This window comes from Lepidochelys kempii, chromosome 21 (genome assembly GCF_965140285.1).
Source record: "Lepidochelys kempii isolate rLepKem1 chromosome 21, rLepKem1.hap1, whole genome shotgun sequence".
Classification (NCBI taxonomy): Eukaryota; Metazoa; Chordata; order Testudines; family Cheloniidae; genus Lepidochelys; species Lepidochelys kempii.
Window position 1 is genome coordinate 9,634,739 of NC_136400.1, and position 21,554 is coordinate 9,656,292.

Genomic DNA, 21,554 nt, shown 5'->3' on the forward strand with positions numbered 1-21,554 from the left:
GTCCGAGCCATTATCTCCTGCTTTACCCTCTGCAGGGATTCATATGTCACCTTCCCACGCTGAGGGAACCAGCTGAAGCTTCCCCTGTCCCCTTCGCCCCACGGAGGGAATCTGTTTGGCACAGCCATTTCCCTCCCCTCCTGCAGAGACCAGCTCTCGCCCTCCACATCCCCTGCTCCACTCTGAGGGGGACTATGCGATGCCCCTGTTGTCCAAAGAGACTCGTCAGATGCTGCCGTGACCTTCACCACCATCTGAAAAGGCCCACTTGACATACCCATCTTCCCCCACTGAGAGGGCTCCCCTGCTGGGCCCATGTCCCCAACCCCCCACTGAGGGGTCCCAGCTGACTCCTCCATCTTCCCCCTGTGAGAGGACCCTGCCAACATCCCCATATCCCCAGCTCCTCTCTGAAGGGATCCATCCTGGGTGTTGCCCACCAATGCTTCCCTCCCATAAGCTGCCATCTTGGTGCCAGAAGCAGCTTCAAACACTCAAAAGTTCTGAGGTGAGTCACCCTTCCTCAGCCACTCGGAACTCCCCACTGGGAAGCCAGGCCCCCCCTCAGGGCCAATCAGAACTCCCCACTGCAGGGCCACACACCCCACTTCAGCCAATCAGAGCTCCCCCAGCCCATGACCTGTTAGCTGCAAGTAGCCGTTTAACCGTTATGGCTTGTACAGATTAGTCCACCACCCAATCAAGAGCCTCTACAAGGTACCACCCTCAGCAGCTGAAAGTCCTCATTGTGCTAGAATATGGGGCAAGAGAGGGAAGAATAAGGGAATGTCCTCTGTTTCCTGCTCCCTCATGGTCTGCCCCATCCTGCAGGAAGCTCCCAACAGAGACATCCCCCTCAGGTCCCCCCCCCACCAGCAAAAAAAAAAAATCATCAAACAAGACCTTACAGGCACAGTCCAATTGTCCTCCATGGCTGCAGGCCATGCTACAGGGAGACTGGCTGCCTGAAGCTGCGGTCACTCACAGGTCCCTGGGGTAGTCTGGCCTTCATCAATATTGCATGCCACCTGTTTATAGATGCTGTGAACAGGGCCAGAACTTTTTTGGGGATGTGCGGTGCAGAGGAAAGGGTAAAAATCATCCCAACTGCACCACAACCACTCAGAAAAGTTTAAAGAGATAAGAAAGAAAGCAAAAACCAGGAGCTCAGAGTTTATAAATTTTTTATTCGCTGGATAGTGTACACAGTACTTACAGTTGCATCTATTAAAGACAAAATACACTTGAAAAAATGCATCATATAAAAAAAATTATAAACTTTTGAACTATTTACAAACGTTGCCTTACGTTACACAAATCTCAATACCTCCCGCCCACCCATTCACAAAGTAAGAAACTGACTTTTTTTTTTTTTTTTTTTTAACATGCAAAAGCCTTTGAAACTACTTAGCCTCACTTAGGGATCATTTCCCACACCCATTCTACACTTGTATAAAACTGGTTTTGATAGGTTCAATGCTCCAATACTTTAGGGGTCAACTCACCAAGCATCAAGTTTGCCTCATACCCATCATTATTTCTTATATCCTGATCTGTCCTACTGTACTGTGCCCCCAATCTGGAATTTATGTCCAAATCTAGCCAATACACAAGCTAGAGTGCTCACATTCACTTACTACAGGCTTTTATCTCACAGCATCTCCAGTTTTATAATTTATTTGTAAAAAGAGCTTGGAATCTTTTTGTAACATGGTGCTGAGATCTTCAATCTCACTGAGCAAACAAAGGCCTTCAGAAATGTGTCACTGAATACGGGAAAACCAAAACAAAGAAAAAGTATGACACAAACACCCAGGCTTTCACACCACTGTATAAAAACTTACCTACAAGAAATCTATGTAGCACAAATGCATAGGTCTTTATAAACCTTCTACAACTATGGCTCAGAGAATTTATTGGGGGGGGTTATCTGGAAGAAGTTCTAGATGTTTTGTGAAGAGTTGTATAAATTCTTAAAGAAAAAAACACTGGGGCTAATTACGCAGATACAGATATCAGACCAACAACCTCCATTCCCCTAACTTCCCAACTTTTAGAGAAGATTCTCTGGGATAGAAACTGGTAGTAAAATGAAAGCAGAAAGACTGAGAGGCTTCCTTAATCCAGAAAGGAACTACTCTTCCCACCACCCAGCGTGCATCGATAACCCAGACTGACAAAATGTACAAATGCCCTTAAAAAGTATTTACAATAATGTGTTCATTCAAACAAAGCAAAATATTTACTGTTCCTTCGTTAGGAAAGAGTTTGATATTTCCTGAAATAGGGGACATGACAAAAATGTTAAGCAAGGGTTTCATGGTAGCCAAGTGAAGAAGAAAAAAAAAAAGCACCATACTCTAATTGGCCAAAATATTTTAAGACAGAGCAACCAACCAGAGATGCCAACGATGTAAGGGGCAAACTAATGCTTTTTGAATAATAAAATGAAAATGCAAAAAGTAAGTAACAAATACAACCTAAGACAAAATACAAAAATAATGTATTCCTTTATTTGCATGTCATGAATTGAAACTAGGGTTCCATGTCATCCCTTAACTGTGTACAAAACCAACAAACTACAACACAGCTCCTTGCAAATTTTAGTTCGTGTCAACCATGGAGGTGGGGAACATTGAACTAGGTAGGAAAGATCATCATCTTTAATTACAAAATATAGTCTACATGCCAAAAGACAAATCCCAATGTAGCAATTCCCTTCCTGTATTTTTACTGGCTGAAATTTGGGAACCTTCCTAGGTGGCTGGCCCAAGAACTCCAGTTCTCTTGGCATCTGGTCAAGCAGTCTCTCCCCTCCAGGCTGACTGCTGACAAACTGAAATAAATCATTTCCCCCTTTTCTGTTTATCTCTTTGATGCTCTCCCATCTGTTTTTACTATTTTAGGTTTAGTATCCTTTTATCCAAAGGAAAGGGGTCTTCTGGTGGCATTGTTCACCCATCCCTCTCCTCTGTTTGCCACCCGATTTTCTTCCTCCAGTTTACACAACTAAATTGTTACTTTGAGTGTTCCTCCTGTCACAATTTGAGGAGATGGTATATGGCATATTCTCCAAACAACTGTGCTTGCTCTGCTACCTTAAGACAGACTCCCCTGAAATTTACCTATCCTTTCCAAATCTCCTTTTTCACTACTTCACCCATGAAGACTCTCCTCTCCACTGCTTTCATCATTCAGACTCACCCATCACACTTAATTCTGGTGACCCAATACAGTCTTAAGATTTAAAACACAGAGCACCGTAGATGTGTAAAGGGGATCAGCTTAAGTGCGGATGAAGTAGGAGTGAAAATAGGCAGCTAAATTTAATCTGCTAGAAGGCTATAGAAACCTCAGATCCCATTGCCAAATTTCAAAGCCAGGATGATGGACCAAGTTCAAAATCCAAGAGTGGCTAATCACAAAGGTATTCAACAGATGCCCATATAAAGAAGTCACAAAAAAGGGATTCTACTTAAAAAAAAGCAAAGATTCCTCCTTCATTCTCTAAGTGCCATGTTTATAAAAGAGGACATTTCATAAAAAGCCTGAAGGGATCGACAACATTTACCCTCACTGCATAAATAGTCTTTGAGCTAGACCAGAATGCACCAAATTGAGCTGGCCTCTGCTCCAGTTGTGATGGAGCCATCCTTCGCCCTGAATAAGGTCAAAGCACCATACAGAACCATCTGCAATTTAAAAACACACTCAAACAACCACAGTGGGAGATAGTCAATCCCTCCATTCTGAGGTTCCAGATTTCATCTCTTGGAGTAACCAAGTTCTGCACTGGCAGAGTAAAAACCAACATTAAACTTCTTTTAGAAGAGAATCTCAAACTTTTTTTTACTCATTTTTATCCCAGGAGCTGGATTTCTCCTTTCAAGGCATCCATTGCTAGCAACATGCCACCAGCGCCAAGGTTGTTTTCCCTACTTAGCTCTGAGTCAATGATCCACTCCCATCTTACTCCTTGGAACAGATATACAATATTTCAATTCTTGTAAAGGTCTTGCAATATTCACAACAACTTGACAAGATGGCTGAACTTTTCCCAGAAAAGAGCTTGCTGTTTACTTTTACAGGATGGCGCTTAGAGAACCTCTTTCTGTTCTGTTACACAGTTCCAGAAGGGCAAATGCAACTACAAGTGAACAGTTCAGCTGTCAGTAAATGAAGTCCAAAGCTGAGGAGTGGATATAAACAACAAATCTCCACTGGGAAAACAAAGCACTGTGGTGTAGCCATGTTAGCTCTGGTTGCTACAAACTGGATTACTCCTCTGCCGAAGGGCCATGGATCTCTATGGTCTCAGTTAGCCCTGCTTCAGCATGCCAGACTTATTGCTAAGCACTGTGCAGTTGGCCAACCTTAATTCAAGAAATGTAAAAGGCATGAGTTGTCAGACTTTCAAACCCCTGCGTTGAATTACATGGGTATACCAAAAAGGTCCCTATAATTTCTATTTGCGGAGTCCACTGCAGTTAAAATCCCAAACAAACCACTTACTGGAAAGGTGGTTTTTGTTGTATAGAAAAGGGTAGGCTAAGATATGGTGATTGTCCCATTGGAAGGTTTGCTTGATACACTGGTAAGATAGGACACACTTGCACAGGGACAGGAAACTTGCTCGGTTACTTTTTCCTTCAGACAGTGGTTAGGATACTCTGATCATCTGTGTCATTGCTTCTTCATTTGCCTGAGTTGGATCCTGTAGATACAAAAGACAAACAATACTGTGACCCTAAAGTATTTTCCTTACAGCAAAGTACTTCTACTACAGCAGCCAATCCTCGAGGGCAAGTATCTCCCTTTGTCCAAAAGAAAAAAATATATATGAAGAGTTACTGAGCCAGAAACTCAGCTTAGTATAAATCACTGACTTCAGCGGAGCTAACCCAGTTTACACCAGCTGAGGTGCGGGTTATTAAAACCTACAGGTTAAGAAACTAACTCTGCAAGACTCTTCCAGTCAAACAGCACATCTCCGGTAGTAAATGCAAGACTGCATGATTGGGAAAAGATAAGTAACCTTAGACAACAAAAGTAGCTTTGCCAAACAACCTTTTATTGCCATAGTTAGACAGGTGTGAGACCTGCCAAAATCTCCAATATTCAAAGCCAAGTGATACTGTACCTTCAAGCGGCTTTAGAAAGCCGTTGAACGCAAATGAAGCATGCAGTTAGAACAGTGATTTTCAAACTTTTTCCATTTGTGGACCCCTAAAAAATGTCAAATGGAGGTGCAGAACCCTTTGGAAATCTTAGACAGTCTGTGGACCCCCAGGGGTCCATGGACCACAGGTTGAAATCCACTGAGTTAGAATGTGGGATTCTAATTCAGAGGAAACAGTGAAGTTTTAGGTCCTGGGAGTAAAGAGATATTCCTTAAGGAAGGAGAGCCTTAAGTTAACAGCTTAAATCGCGTCTCCCCTTCTCCCTTAAGGAGTAATATCTACATCCCTTTAAGTTTAAAGTGTTGACAGCATTACTCATTCCATCCCCAGAAAATTAATCCTCTCTCTACTACAGACATTTTCCTCACATTTTCAAGGGACACTAGGATAGAAGAGGCATAAATTTACAGACGACAAGAACATTGTATCACACATCATAGAGAATTATGACTTTTAAACAGTACATTCCAGACTACAGTACTAAATTAGATGAATTTCAAGCAAACCAGCTCTGTTCTTTGACAACAGCTCACAACTCAAGCCAATCATGTACGAGACATGGTTTGGAAGGAGTTGGTATGTACTAAAGAGGTATCTTATCCCTAAAGAGAATGGATCTCTTAGATTAAAGATATGCTGCTACCTCGATGCTGTAAAAGGCAACGGTGCTTTCTATTTTCTACCCTATTATATTCACTTTTCTGAAAGCCTCTCCTGCTCCTTTCACTTCATTTAAAACAAGTGTGAAATATTAAAGCTGTAATTTTAAAAATAAAAAGAGCCGAACATGCCCACTTCTGAATTTCACACTGCATGCTCCTTGACTTTCATCCATCTTTCACTACCCTCTTGAGGCAGCTGACAAAAGGAGCAGCTGACTGCATCTTTCTGTACAGGCAAACAAATACAGCTATTACACTTCTCTCCATTTATAAAACAAACTTGAATACAGGTTTATATTAAGATTACTATGGCCTAGCTACTGAGGACCTGTTCTATACAGTAAGTGAGATAGGAGACTTTCCACATAAAGCCTGAAATGCGGATTGGGGAAAGAGGACAAAGGCCATGGGCTTAGCCCAACAAGGTCAGGAAAGCAGCAGAGGGCTACTCGGAAGGCATGTGCAAATTTCAGCCATACAAAGAACATAGCTGGAAGCAAAGGTTTTTCTCACCTGCATATCCTTTTCCTTCGGTGAGAAAAAACGCCCACCTTCTCCCCGTTTCCTAGCCATGGCATGACGATGTCTAGACTCATGCAAGTATTTCTGCAACAATAAAAAAAAATAGCCAGGAACCATTCAATGCTTTCTAGCTCAGTATTATTACTGCAGCTGAGCACTCAGAACCAGGTCTTTCTAATGAAAAACAAAGTGCCTTTGAGGAAAGTCAGTGTACTCGCCAGTTACAATACAACCACATATACTTTCAACAATTAAGAGCCAAGGAAGTAAATAGGATTGCAACACATGGACTCAGAAATGGCTCTGATGCCTGTCAAAGACAAAATGTGACGAGGAATACCCATCAGTGAGACAGACATATGTATGTTGCACAAGGCAGGAAAAAGTCTATTAGAATCAACTCCAATGTTCTCCATATCACCCAAAATGTCTTCTATACCCTTATAATGCAATGTCATTCCTCCACACTGTGTCTAAAAAGTAACCTTGGATTATATACTCACCCTCCTCTCTTTGGGGATTTTCCCCTCAGCTTCCAGCTTGGCTCGTGCCTGCCTCCTCTTCAGGATTCGATGGTACTGCTTGGCATTTACATAGAGAGGCTCCTCTTCAAGCATCTCTGCCCCTGGCAATGGAATCCTCTGAATAGCTGGTACTGATCCAGCCCCTGGTACCATCTGTGTAAAGAAGAACACTCTCATATGCATACAGTTCACAGCAGAAGCTACATACACAAAAGGAGATACGATCAGTCCAAAAATATTAATGTAGAAGTAACTGAAAAGATGCATGGTCTTAAAAACAATTGTGTCTGCTCCAAAGTGACAGAGTATCAAGTCAACTGCACACCACTCAACAAACTGTCAGTTACACATTGCCAATGTTTCTGATATTTTGTTGTTTGTATAAAAAGCTAAATGTAAATAAATATTACTGTGTAAAGTTTCTCTAAACAAATGTTCACTTTTGTACTGATTGTTTTGTACCTGACATTTACATGACAACGATATGAAAACCTGTTCAGATTCCTACATAACCAGATTTTTTTTTAAGAAAGCTGCACGTCGTTTTCCTGTACAACGTAATGTATTATACTCATCTCTTCTATTTGTATTTTATTAGTGTATGTTCTACTTGTCTAACTATTTCTGTATGTTTATTAAACAAGTGCCACTTATAAAATGTCTGCTGCCATCTAATGGAGCTGAACAGTAAAACACAAGCCAAGAGGGAATCTCAGCACAAATGCAGTAATAGCATGAGCAGAACAAAGCACTTATTTACCAGAAAAAAACATCTATGGGATACTGAAGAATAGCATGTTTTTGCTTGAACTCTTCAAATTTGTATGCATCTCTAATAAAAGTTCCTTTATATTAAAATTTTGAACTTCTTTGAATTCAATAATAAAATTATAGGGGAGAGGAAGCATGATCTATGTAATAACTCCCCACAGAAATTAAATCCGGGATGGTTCTACAGCTAGATGAGTAAGGCGGCCAACTTCTAGGGGACCCCATACCTCGTGTGCGTGCGTGCTATGTTCTGATTGGCTGGCTGGTGGGGTTTTTTTTGTTTTGGCTTTGGGCTTTCGGGTTTTTTTTGTTCAGCCACTCAGGCTGGTGGGCGCAATGAAAATGTTTTCTGCCCTGGCCAGCAAAATGGCTAGGACTACTCCTAGATTAAACATTACAATCTATTTATTCCAGTTTTTTAAAAAAGGAGAGTTATCAGAAGAGGAAGCATGACCTATGTAATAATTTGCCATACAGATTCAACAGTACAATTATTTACTCCAATTTTAAATCCTTATTAAACCAATAGGAAGTCCTAATTACAACTAATTTCTGAGAAGACTGAGCATATTAGGTGAAGCTAACATGAATCTCAAGCCGCAGTTCGAAGACAGAAAACTTTAACCTGTAAAATGACAAAAAAAGTGAAAAAACTTGGAAATTCCATACGTACCATAACCATTCCACCTGAATTGACCACATTTCCAGCAACTGGTAGCGTCACAGTTACAGTTCCTTGCCCACTGCTAGTTGTATTGGTGTTGGCTCCTGCCTGGACAATTTGTGCTCCTGCCAAACTGGCTGCTGGGATGGTGATCATGCCTGTAACAGGGACTGTAACTTTAAGAAAATAAAACACAAAACAAAAACAAAAACACGCACACAGAAAGAACGAAGGGAACACAATTAGTCCCACTTCTATTTTCATTCACTCGCTCTTGCATAACGTACAAGAGGATGGCAAAAAAATGTTACAAGCAAACTACTAACCAAATCCCATCATCTGTCCTTAATATACAAATGCACTCAACTTTTCAACATGTTTATTTGTCACATACATTGGAGTCACAGCCCAAATGTGAAGCCATTTCTCTGCAAGCTCAAAAAGGAAATGTAGATGCTTGCACTCTCCTGACAATTTGTCAGGAACCCAAAGCTCACATTCTATTTAAACATTAAACCTGCAAGTGAAGAACTGAGTCTTATTCCATAATCCCATTTGCACTTTCCACACCAAAGAGCTTTACATTTATATTTGCAGATTCCTAGTAACCAGCCCTGCAAAGGGCTGGGGAGGGGAGGATTAATTTATCTGCTTCACTGTGGTCTGGGAAAAAGGATTTCTGTAGCTATTTAAAAAGATAGCTCTACAAATGTGAATCTATATGGTCAATGTGAAAAAAAAATCTCCTGCACTTATTTGTACGTTTCAAACTCTTTGCATCACAGCTGGTACAACACATTCTGTTACCAGCAATATAAGGCACATCAGAAAAAAAATCTTACTGATGTCAAGAGTAGTAAAAACCTACAATTCCAACTCTAAAGACAGACAGAAGGAAGAGGAACAAAAACTTTTGCTCTTCCAATCGTCACGGTGCTTCTCAACACTAAGCAGCCAAGAAGAAATGAAATGGTATGCGTCTCTCTGGAAACTTTCAACTGTAACTTAAGAGAATGCGCTGCCCTTTATAAGCCAAAGTTCACACCTTGTTGAAGGATAGTTCCATCAGCATTAACAGGCTGATAGACAATGGTCTGGCCTTCTGCTGTCTGTGCCACCTGCTGCCCTTGAACTGCTATCTGCTGCTGGGTCTAAATGGAACAAAGATCATCACAAATTACAAAATGCTGAGAAGTTAAAGATTTCCATCCCTGTTAATATCCATATTGAACCCGAAAACGTGAGTCTCCTTTGATTTTATTACGAATACTCAGAATAGAACTGTGTATTTACACGCCAATTTCAACTGAAGAGTAAAAGATACTTAAAATATATACAAAACTTGTACTTAAATTTGTTGTAAGGAACAAGAGAAATGGGGGACTAAATTAACTGATCAAATCCGTAGATGCATCAAGAACTTCTTGTGATATTATTGTGTAATAGTAGTAGCAACCGCAAGTTTTTCAAAAGTTCACAAGAGACATCACAGAGTTTTAAAAGGGCAGTTCTAGATACACAAATATTTTTAATACTCTGGGAGTATTTTTTTTTTTTAAAAGATCTAGGTCTCATATTTCATGATCAACATGTTAAACGGATACTCAAGTAACAGTAACAAAAAAACCCTGTTCCTAAATAAAAAAGGATTTCACAAAAGTCAAATGTAACTATAACTTTTGAAAATTTTTTGGGGTGAGGAATGTTAAATTCAACAGTACTTTTCATTTTACACATTCCCATTCAGGAAATCCCAAATCAATAATGTACAAATAAGAACCAGTTGGTGAAACTAAGTGACAAATACGGTTATTCTGTCCCAGCAAAGCGATTTGCAAAAAAGAAAATAGCATAAAAGGTGAATTTACTTATTTATTTCAATATCAGATGGTTCTGGAAACTAACTTTCTAACATTTTCTCCCTTATTGAGAGCCCATTACAAATCCTTTTCATGCTGGTGCAGTTACCTGTGTCTGGCCAGCAGTAACTGCAGTCTGTGGCTGCTGAATAATGATCTGCTGGGTCTGGCCCTGTTGACCCTGCACCTGCACAGCCTGCCCACCTTGAATCTGAATCTGACCTGGCTGGACCAACTGAATCTGTGGAAGGAAGAGTCAGAAAGGAACATTAACTAAACCTGTTAGTTTTTTCCCTTTGGCCTCAGCATTATCAAATCATCTTCCAATAGTCATCTACTGCAGCCATTGGGGAAAAACCCCACTAACTTTCCTCTTTTAATGGAGAGGGTTTGTTTTAATTTATTCCTGCCCTGTGACATAGTAATCACTAATGCAAGGGAGGATAAGACTAAGCCGAAAGAAGCAAATATACATGCTCATGTCATCATGCCCTGTCAGCTCTCCCCTGTTTACTAAATACGGCATAATCAGAGAGAGAAATACACTAGCTTTGAGCATGAGACTAGGGATAATACTTACCTAAATCACAGGAGGAATGGGACTTTATGGGTTTATTAAGATAGCTGTAAAGTATTACAAGTGCTAATTATCAAGCACATAAAAGTAGCCTGGTATTTACAAAAGTGTAAGACTAACCTTGCAGAGAAGAGATACTTTCCACCCCTCTTGGTGCACCTCTCAGGATAAACTGGAATACCGTCAGCCCCCATTGCTGAAAATCCCAATTACACACTTTCTTCAAATATATAGGCTGTATAGAGTATGTTACAATGAGGAATGGTAAGTGTTTTCCTAATAAATAGTGCCTTTCAGCCAAGTATACGGAAGTATTTCACAAGTCACTAAATAACCTCACCAACACAGCAAGTTAGTGGCATGGCACAGACAAAAATTCTGCAATGTCAGACTCACAACCCCCATGCTCTAACCACCAGACCACACAAACAGAGGAACATCTTTTGCATGAGTTGCTTAACTTTTCCACCCTTTGTTTTTGAGGAACACTTACCGAGGCCGTGCCTAAAACCAAATGATAGTTCTATCCAACGTGTATTACTGAAAAATAATCCTATCCCACCAAGTACTATTACTCTCTGGGAAGCCAGAGGTTTTAAATTCTCCTCCAGCCTTCATACATCGGAATAACTGAACTTCATGTTAGTCCTGAAGCATTTTCAAGGAATTCTATATTTTTATGGGACAAGCACATGAGTAGGCATGGAACTGCTGTGTGTTACAGCTGCCAAGAACCAGAAAAAGCTCTGGCTGCATTTCAGGGGACTGTGCTGAGTATATTTGTAGCACCCATTGGAAATATACTTGAAATAGAGAAGAAGCTTCACTTTTAAAATTTGGTTGTGACACAGAGCCTCATGGGGGACAGCTGACAAAGAGTTCACTATTATGTAACAGCAATTCCTAACACGACTGACAAATGCACTTACACCTAGCACCTGCTTTCATAGTATTTATCCATAAAGAATGGCATGTGAGGTCTCTAATAAAACGTTTATGTCATACTGATCCTCATAATCATTGCATGACATATGTACGAATGATATTTAAGGAGTTGTGTATACACATTGAAAATATGTTTTGAAGTCCGTCACTGACCAAAGAGAAAAATAGGTTTCTTCAAGAAAGGAGGTAAGAGTATATTTCTCTGTCAAATATAAATTAACCACTGGAAGCCAACACAATGGAAACTCCTTTTAGATATGAAGTCAACAGGAACACAAGACACTGGAGACAGAACTGCAGGGGGCTGTCCTGTCTCTAGGAGCAAACAATGAACTTTGGGGCAGACAAGGGAAGGCAAAAAGACTATCTTGCACCTGGGGAAGTATACAGCCAGTGCATCTACATTCATGAAAACGGGATCTCAACCAGGCTTGGTTGAAATGCTGCAGAAAACATCTGGGGTGAGAAACTTCCTTAGACAGAACCTTAGCTTGCTAAATTAAGTTTAATCTCTAGGAAGTGAGTGATGACTTGGTTTTATACGTAACTGGTTTCCATGATGTTTACTTACTATCTCTTAAAATTTAATCCTTGATAATAAATTCATGTACAGTCATCACTATAAATACAAAATATAACTCCATGCTGTAGTATTATATGAAGAGCTGACACTGGGTCAAATCATTCAAGCCGTACACAGTTGCCTTTGGGGGACAGCTTACCTGGAACTACTATCAGGGTTCAGTCAATAATGGGCTGCACACTACAGGGGGAACACTTCAAAGTGGCTCAGAGATTGGGGTGCACCTATTATTAACCTGCATGGCAAAGTAAGGGCTGGCATAGCCCTGTGGAAAATATTTAGAGGCTAACAGACTGGAGGCTTCAGGTAGTTGGCACAAGTTAAGCACATTCAATTCTTCCTCTCGCTAGAGAGAGGGAGATGTAACAAGGAGACTCTCAGTCCTGGGCACCTCAAAAACTGTCACAGTGATTCATACAATGCTCACTGGGGCAGATCCTCAGCTGGTATAAGTTGTCATGGTTCCCTTGACTTCAAAGAAGCAATGACAATTTACACTAGCTTATGATCTTCCCTGTGACAGCCATAGTTCATTCCTTGACCATTATGATTAATGAAATTAGAGTATACTGACCTGCTGCAATCCTTGCGATCCAGAAACTGGGACTTGCATGATGGTCTGGCCCTGACCCCCGGGCACAGCTTGCACCATGATCGGCTGGCCGGTTGATGTGATCAGCTGACCTCCACTTACTTGTACCATTAATGGCTGACCCTGGACCTAGAGAAGCGAAGAAACAAACAAAACAATGAAACAAAGTCAGATGACAAAAAAAACCTTAAGTGAAACTGATAAATAAAGGGCTAAATGTTTATTTATTTCAGTGGAAGGGCCATGAAAACTAAATAATAGTCTCTAAATTGTTTTTATGCACAACTTCCAACAACCAAAATTTCTAAGTGTCTCCATCTTGCGTTGCAGAATTTAGTAAGTTGTCCTTTTCTGCTACTGCCTAATCAAAAAACACAAAGTCCAGATACAATAAAGCATGTACAATATTTATATATTCATCTGGCTAAATTGTGCCTACACTAATATAGACAGCCTGAGAACTGGAACCTTTCAAAAAAGAGCTCACAATCCACAATAAGTTTTTGTATTTCATTAAGATGATGCAGATGAGTAAAGGCTCCAATATAAAGCTACCTTGGCAGGTGGGGTTCAAGAAATTACATTCTCATTGCATCTTAATTTCCAGATGGATATAGCATACAATGTTCTTGGAGCATCTTCTTGTGATCATAAAGGGAAGTTGTACTTGTACCAGCAGGAAGTATGGCTCAGAAAGGAAGAGTGGATGAAAACGTGAACCAACAAGTCTTGGACTGGTGAAGGTTTCTAGATCAGACATAATGGCCCTTACAAATATTCTTTGGGAAGAGGCCTTGGGGAGAAAGGAAGGCAACGGAAAACTCCATTCAGCTATATTTATCTAGCAAGGAAGAAAAGCCATCTCCCCAAAAATATGCCAGATGAAGAGCTGAATAAAAGCCACATCTTTAGGTCTTAAGCTTGGAGTGGGAGGCAATGGACAACAGGATTATTCTTCACTGCACTTAACATATTTCGTAGTGGGGAAGAAAAAGCCTAATAGAGCAACCACTGAACTCTAATTTCAGTTAACATGGAAACTTCAAGGGCTTTCAAAGGCCAATGACCATCACCTCTGACTTCTACCTCCAGATCTCTCTTTTTTGACACTTCTATCCCCCAGCTTTCAACTAATTACAGTGCAGGAGACCAATCTGTGACTGAATCATCATCAGTAAAAAAAATTTCAGAATTTATGAAACTATCTAAAATAGTAAGGTCCCTTAAAGGAAAGAGCTCCACTTTCTATATGCTGAAATGCATTAGCGGCTTATACAATGACACACCCATCAGCAACCCTAGGTATGTATCAGCAGTCAAACTCCCAAATAGGATATCCTGGTTTCATTAAGTCATCTGATAGTCCTACTACTCAGTCTCTTCCACCCACTGTTCCCAACATATAAAAAAACACTTTCAATAATGAGAAGTGAACAGTATGCATTACAATATAGTGAAAGAGATGCAAGCATGCATACATCAGCCACAAAGCAGCAAAAAGTAATTAGCAGATATGCTTAAATTGAAATAAAATGATATCATCAATCCAGGATTTTTGTTAATGTATTTTTAAAAACGCAAGCGAAAAAGGAGAGATGAAAAGCAAAACTTTTCCACAATAGGACTGTGATACAATTGAGCTTCAAGAAAGCCAATTCTACCAGCTCACCCTCTTTCACATTTTAGCTCACATCAGGAAACCACTGCATATACTTCATTATTCGCAGGACTATTCTGACCATCCAGAACATTTTTTCTCCAAAGAAAAGAGGAAGACCCCCCCTCCTCCACAAAGACCCCCAACATGGGTAGAAAACGCTGTATCAATCTTGTAACATCTACCATCAAGGGGTTTTTCATCCCTTTAAAGACCTGTCACACAAACCAATGAGATGAACCTTGTAAGATGCGGAACATTTCACATGAACAGAAATCAGGGTTTGAAATAACCTGCATCCCTTCCCAACTGGTAGTGGGTTTTGGTAGTAATTAAGATGCAATTTATGGATCTGCTTGCGTTGTCACAGTAGAAATACATGGTCAGTAATTATCTCAATCCCATAGCAGGCAAGAAAATCCTCAGTTTTCGTTTCTAGTCAGAAAAAAAATTCTCTCTTCAACCCCACTTTGGCTTCTTTCCACAGAGAAGCCACACAAAAAGTCTTCATAATCACACCAGCAGAGAGTTTTCATGAGTGGATCAGGGTTTCGCTGCATGCATTTTAGATCCAACAGACAGCTCTCACCGCTTCATTCCTTTTATTGAATGAAACTGCAGTTGACATATGTCCCAGCTGCTACAGACCAATGACACGGCCACTAATTCTGTCCCTATTTCAAACCCTGGTAGGAACAGAGCATGAGAGACGAGGCGATGGGGAAGTTCATGCAGTGCGCACATAGACACAATTAGAGAGATCACCACTACCTGGAGGGTCTGGACCTGCTGGCCTGAGGCGGTTGCCACCTGGGCCTCTGTCTGCAACTGGACAGCAGTGACGCCACCCTGCTGCTGGGAACAGGAACAGGAACAGCTTGAAACTTAACAACAAGGAAATGCAGAGCTGGAGACAAGAGAGAACCTTACCGATGGGACAGGGAGAACTTAAAGTTCTCATATCACTTGTTCTTGGAACACAGGAACGCTGAACATTCCTTTCCTAAGATAATGTGAGCATACCAGCAAACCCGATGTGGGCTCACTGGCAGGAGTCAGCAACCAACAAAACATAACACAAGTGACACTGTCAAAGTATTTTTCAAAATTTGAAGTCTATATTGTTTTTTAAAAATTATCCCATGTTTATTTAAGTGTTTTCCCTTTAATTGCGCGTATTTGTTATTACAGAAGTGTGTCTGCTGTCAGACCCCGACTCTCAAATAAATGGCTCCAAAGTCCTTTATGCAACAGAAAAGGCACAGCATGGACAGCAGCAAAGTAAGTTTTACATACCCAGCCCATGTGCTTGAGGGGCAATCTGAAGAGAATAGTTTAATCTCTAATGACCCGTCTTATCTCTAACCTCTTAGGAGAGATTCCCAAAAATAATCAGTGCCAACTGCAGTAGTGGTTTGTGAGACATGGACATCCATCCACAGAGAATTAGACTAAGACTGAACCATTCATGTTTTGTTAAAACCAGCATTCAAGGATTCCTTTTCAAAACAACCACCAGTACTACATTAACTTTGAAAACCAATACAAGAAATGAAAACTAGGTCAAGGTTTGGTCATACTGCCTTTTGCAAAGTGTTACAGGGCAAAAGATGACAAATCTTTATAATTACAAAATGTCAATCTACCAATCAAAAAGTGTCTGATTTTAGCCATCTATCAGCATCAGCTACATGGCTCTCAACTTTCCACAATTTATTTTCTTTATAACTTAGTGATGGTCTCTGTAAGGGCCACGCGCTGTTCCCACTGAAGTCAAAGTCAATTTCCACAGTGGAAGTAGGGCCTGGCCTGAAGTGTCTGGTATTTACACTGGTTGACAACCAGCAACAAAGTGCTATTTTAAATTGAAAGCGTAATTCATATTGTCTCACTCATGTGCATAGCAGAAACAAACTAAAGAGTTCACTTCCACTGTCCCAAACACAAGCAAATAAGGCTTGAACAACACAGCTAATCCACATAACCAGCTTGAAAATTCATCACAATATGAGGCTAGGTAAAGATAATATTTTAAAAGCATGTTTAACACTTTCATAAAAGCAACTCTACATGCCTGAACATTACTGTACACAAGCCAGAAGTTTGGCGGAATGATTCAGACAGAAACAGTCCAGCAAATGACAGCTTGACCAGTACAAAGCAAAAGACCTTTGTTGCAATTACTTTGTAACCCTGATCTTTCAGTGGGACCAGGAAAACTGATTCACATGAACATGATTGCGAAAGGAAAGCTAGAGAAATTCTCAAAGTTTGCTTGAGACAATCCTATTTCAACCCTTGAAGATAAATACCTGTTTGTGGACATTCAGTGCTCAAATTTACATTTTGTTTCATTTAAGATCTTAAATTTTTATTATTTTTGTTCATGTCAGAATTTAAGGATAAAGTCCCTAATCTAATTCAGCTTTGCATTGTATGTATCAGTTGTTTCTATTATTTTATTTAATATAGATTACAATTGCTAATATTCAAGCACACTCCAATGATACAATGAAACTGCTGAGCAAGGGATAAGACAGTCAACCAGCCATGCATCCAGTCAATCTCACACAGCATCTTGATGCCCCGGTCAAACTGTAGCGAGCATGACACGCCTTGTAACAAATATCAGGACCTCTAGCTCACCCTTTAAGAGAATTTTTCCATACCTGCTGCTGAATCTGTCCAGCTTGCACAACAATCTGTTCTGTGGAACTGTTGCTGTTTGCTGTGTACTGCTCCATAGTGTCTCAGTTCCAATCTTGTACCCAATGCACCTGTCTGGATATCTGACAAGACAATAAAAAATGCATCATTACTGCCCCAATGGCTCAAGATCAGAATCAGTTTACAGCAACTGGAAAACAAGCCATCTAATGACATTTAGATGACACGCCTTAACAGTAAGAACATCATTGTTTCAAGTAAAGGACCTACATTGCGTCATTTTCATTTGTAGTAAGAGACCACATATTTTAATGTGAAAATTACGTATTTTCCTAAAACTCGTGTGTAAAAAGAGGCAGCATCGTCCAACGGCTTGGGAACCAGACTGGGATTCAGGAGAACAGGGTTCTATTCCCAGTTCTGCTGCTGATCTTGGGCAAATTATTCCACCTCTCCCATGCCTCTGTTTCCCCTACTACCATTTGTCTGTCTTGTCAATTTAGATTGTAAACTCTTGGCCAGGGACTGTACCTTACTATTTGTATAGATAGCACTTTGCGCATGGGGAACTCAATCTCATTTGGGTCCTCAATGCACTACCGTAATATACACTAATTAATAAATAAAACATTGCAGTGCAGAAGAGTTCACTGTAATCATCACCTGACCACCAAGCTACATCTCAAGAATTTCATAGATTTTCAGTTAGAAGATGATGTAACATGAGGGGCTAAAATACCCTGTGCTCTTAGGAATGAACAGTTCTCCCCATTTCTTTTCCTGCTTCTCTTTTAACTTGAAAACAGACTGGTTCTCCCATAGCTTTCCTATTCCTGATCCCTCACTCCAATGCACAGGGGAGAAAATGCTGAAGTAAAACCATTCGTTCCACAGCTCTCTTTATTCTCATCTCCATTTCTTCCTTTCCTAGTTGATTAGCAAATGAAGAATTCTGATCTTCACTTGTAATGAAGCATTTGTTCTACTCTACCATTGAACAAGTCACTACTATCCAGTTTCATAGCCACCCTAAATTTTTCAGCAACTTTAAAAAGAAAAATAAAGGAATTAGATTTGATATCTGCACAGGATTTAGTCACAACACCCACTGACTTCAACTGGCTCCGTAATGTAAGAGACAAGGTGGGTAAAGTAATGTATTTTATTGGACCAACTTCTGTTGGCAAGACAGAGACGCTTTTGAGATACACAGAGCTCTTCTTTAGGTCTGGGAACTTTAGTTAGATTCCAGATCTGAAGAAAAGCTCCATTTAAGCTCAAAAGCTTGTCTCTTTCACTAAACAGAAGTTGGTCCAAGAAAAGATATTAACCCCCCCACCTTGTTGCATCAGGCCAACAAAAAAACTATGTGCAGTATGCACCAGACAGACTACATGGTCTAAATGTGGTAACAATTTGCTTATTCCCTCTGCCAAAAGCTTTGCTTGGAATTAAGAAATAACACTAGTCCCTCTGACCAGAGCAAAAATCTGAGTCATAGCACAGAAAGATACAACATTTTGCTGCAACTGTAACTTTATCTGTCCCTGACCCAGTTAGAGAGAAAAGGTGGGTGAGGTAAAATCTTTTAAGGGGCCAACTTCTATTGGTGAAATAGACAAGCTTTCAAAATACTCAGAGATCTTCTTTGGATCAATAGTGTTTTTCATGGCCCAGCAGAATAAGAGTGAATTTTGGCATGGTTTTCAAAACTAGACATAAATATGGTTGCATTTTAGAAAGCCCAGCGAACACATAGCTGAACACTTTAAAATGAGGACCTAAGTCAGACCACCGCAGGCTGTGTGCTTTTCTGATCTCATGAACTAAGCAGGGCCAGGCTTGATAAGTATCTTGGACAGAAAACTAAGGAAAATCCAGGATATTGCAGGAAGTGGTGGTGGCAACATGACCAGTGGTACGTGACTTCAAAGACCATTTAAACCTGTCTTCTGCTTAAAATGTAATGCTGAAATCCTGATTACGTGGCCAGAAAAAATTCCCATCCCCTTTTGCAAGAGTATAATCATTAATACTGATACTAAAATGAATTTGTAGTTGATTTACTCATCTAGTTACATTCTGCCTACCAAAAGTTTTCCCTCTAGTTTCAACTGCATACAGTATTCTTCACTTCTGTCCTAAATGCTTGTGCAGTATCACATGAAACAGCTCCCACATTCCATCCTTCAAGGTGGTATTTCAGCAGTGAGTGCCTGCCTGTTATATAGCACATAAACCAAGCGTAAGCCAAGCACATACTCACAAGAAGTTCCTTGGTTTCCTCTACTCTACAAACAACCTTTAAGCAGAGACCTATTATACTCTAAGATCCAAATGCCAGGCCCCTTCTTCTATACCTAAAGTTCTGGGAAATTTCTTCTCAATCCAGCTTTTTTGGGGGTCAGAATAAGAGAAGAGAATGAGGTTTTAGACATGCAGGATCATGACTCAACCAATGGTGGGGACAAAAGATCTACTGAGGAGGGGAAGCAGCAGGGGGGGGGGGGGGGAAGACTACTTTTTTTTGTTTTTTAAATACAGCTTATTTATCCATAGACACTCATTTAACATTTTGTTGCCTCATAAGGAACAGAGAGAATTTTTGCAAACCAGAATTAATTTTTAAAAATTAATGATTCTGTATTACGCTGCATGTGCCTCCTTCAAACTGTTGGCCTGACTGGTCACAAATCCTGTATAACTTGAGACTAAGTTATTTTCTACACTAGAAACAGTTTGTTGGTATAACTATACAAGCAGACACTCCTCGTGTAGATACAGCGTATACCAGCAAAAGCACACTTTTGCTGGTATAGTTTATATGCCAGTTCCCTGAATGAAATAAGCTATACTGGCAAAAAGTTATTTTGACAATATAACTGCATCTACACTAGGATGTTTGCCCATATAAAAATGTTGCTTAAAAAGCCCCCCACCACACCTAAGCCACATTACCATACCAGCCAAAGTTTCTAGCGTCAACATGGTTTAAGTGAAATGAAATGAATTGATGAAAGCAATTATACCTCATCCTCTACTTCAGTGAGAACATACATGACTAATCACATCCACTCTCTCCAAAGTGCATCAGTGAAAGTCAAAGAAAGAATTCAGCCAAAAATAGCAGCTCAGGAGAGTCATCTTGTGTTATTCTGCAGCAATGGAGAGAGACACGGTGGCCAGTTTTCATGATTAACCTCGTACGGAACCTGCAAGTCCGGGTGCACCTCCAGAGGTTTTCAGTCCAGTTGAGCATTATGTGCCATTTGTCTAGAATGGGCTTTTAACTGTGGTGAGCTGCCGACAGCAGGATTTTCTTAGCCCGCAGAGCGCTCAGCGCTGATGAGGGGAGGGAAAGGGCAGGGGAGCCCCTCTATGGGGCAGAGGGAGACAAACACCTAACTGCTCAGCCCAGCTTTTTTCGCTGCACGGCTGTTCTCCTCGGGGAACGCGGGTCGGGCTGCTCTGTACTGTGGGGTCGGGGATGGGGTGCACGCAGGCTCCTACCCCCCTGGGGAGGCGGGATGCACACAGGGTCGTGCCCCTCATGCTGGCCACAGCTGCACGGGGGAGGGGAAACCCTGGCCGCTCCCCCCGCCCAGGCGCGGGCTGCAGCCGGCTCAGTAGCTCTCCCCCGCGGGGGCACACGCAGCTGGTCTCCGCTGCGCGAGGGGGGAAGGACGGGGGCCGGGGGGCCCGGGCCCTCGCCCACCCCGAGGCCCATGTGCCAGGGAAGCCAGCGGGGACCCGCCAGAGCCCCCTCCCCGGCTCGCCCAGGGCGGGGCCCGCGCAGTGGCGGCTCCCTCCGTGGCGGCCCCTTCTCGCTGCACGGAGCTCCCCGGGGCACAGGGTCCCCGGCCTGGGGGACGCCCCAGAGCCGGGCCCCGCTGCGGGCCGGGGCGAGCGCGCCTCCCTCTCCCGCGGGGGCAGAGCCCGGCCGCCGCCTCCAGCCCGGGCGGCGGGCCCCGCTACCCTCCCCCCACGCCCCGTCCCGGGCCCTCCGCAGGCGGCGCAACCGCCCCAGGCCCAGCAGCCGAGCCCCGTCCCTCCGCTCCCCCAGTGCCCGGCCAGCCGGCCCTGCGAGCGGCCTCCTGACTGGTCACTCGGCCCCGCCAATCCCGGCGCTAGGGCCGGCGCTCGGGGGCTCCATATTGGCTGCTCGCACTCACCGTGCCTCGCTCCCCCGGTTCGGGTCCCGCTCTGATTGGCTCCGCCACCGGCCCCCGAAACCCAATCAGCGCCTCCACTCAGCCTCCGCGCAAAATGGCGCCCAACCCTGAACAAAGAGAGGACGGAACTCAGGGCGCATGCGCCCAATAGTTCCGCCCGTCGCTCCTCGACCGGACAC

At 42.0% G+C, this 21,554-nt stretch overlaps 1 protein-coding gene across 12 annotated transcripts; it reads right to left on the bottom strand.

Moving 5' to 3' along the window:
• Nucleotides 1-1,713: 1,713 nt before the first annotated feature.
• Nucleotides 1,714-21,535, bottom strand: NFYA (nuclear transcription factor Y subunit alpha). 12 transcript variants are annotated; one of them, XM_078849828.1, is made up of 10 exons: nucleotides 21,376-21,534; nucleotides 17,206-17,325; nucleotides 15,305-15,388; nucleotides 12,862-13,008; nucleotides 10,292-10,423; nucleotides 9,369-9,474; nucleotides 8,333-8,499; nucleotides 6,868-7,041; nucleotides 6,356-6,448; nucleotides 1,714-4,714 (listed from the first exon to the last, which is right to left on the bottom strand). In XM_078849828.1, exons 2-10 carry the CDS (start codon nucleotides 17,278-17,280, stop codon nucleotides 4,661-4,663), a joined length of 1,032 nt encoding a protein of 343 aa, XP_078705954.1. In that variant the 5' UTR covers nucleotides 17,281-17,325; nucleotides 21,376-21,534; the 3' UTR covers nucleotides 1,714-4,660. The 12 variants fall into 12 exon arrangements, with proteins under 12 accessions (XP_078705954.1, XP_078705953.1, XP_078705955.1 ...); XM_078849827.1 differs by having other exon boundaries at nucleotides 15,308-15,391; XM_078849829.1 differs by having other exon boundaries at nucleotides 8,333-8,493; nucleotides 15,305-15,391.
• Between the last annotated feature and the right edge of the window lie 19 nt (nucleotides 21,536-21,554).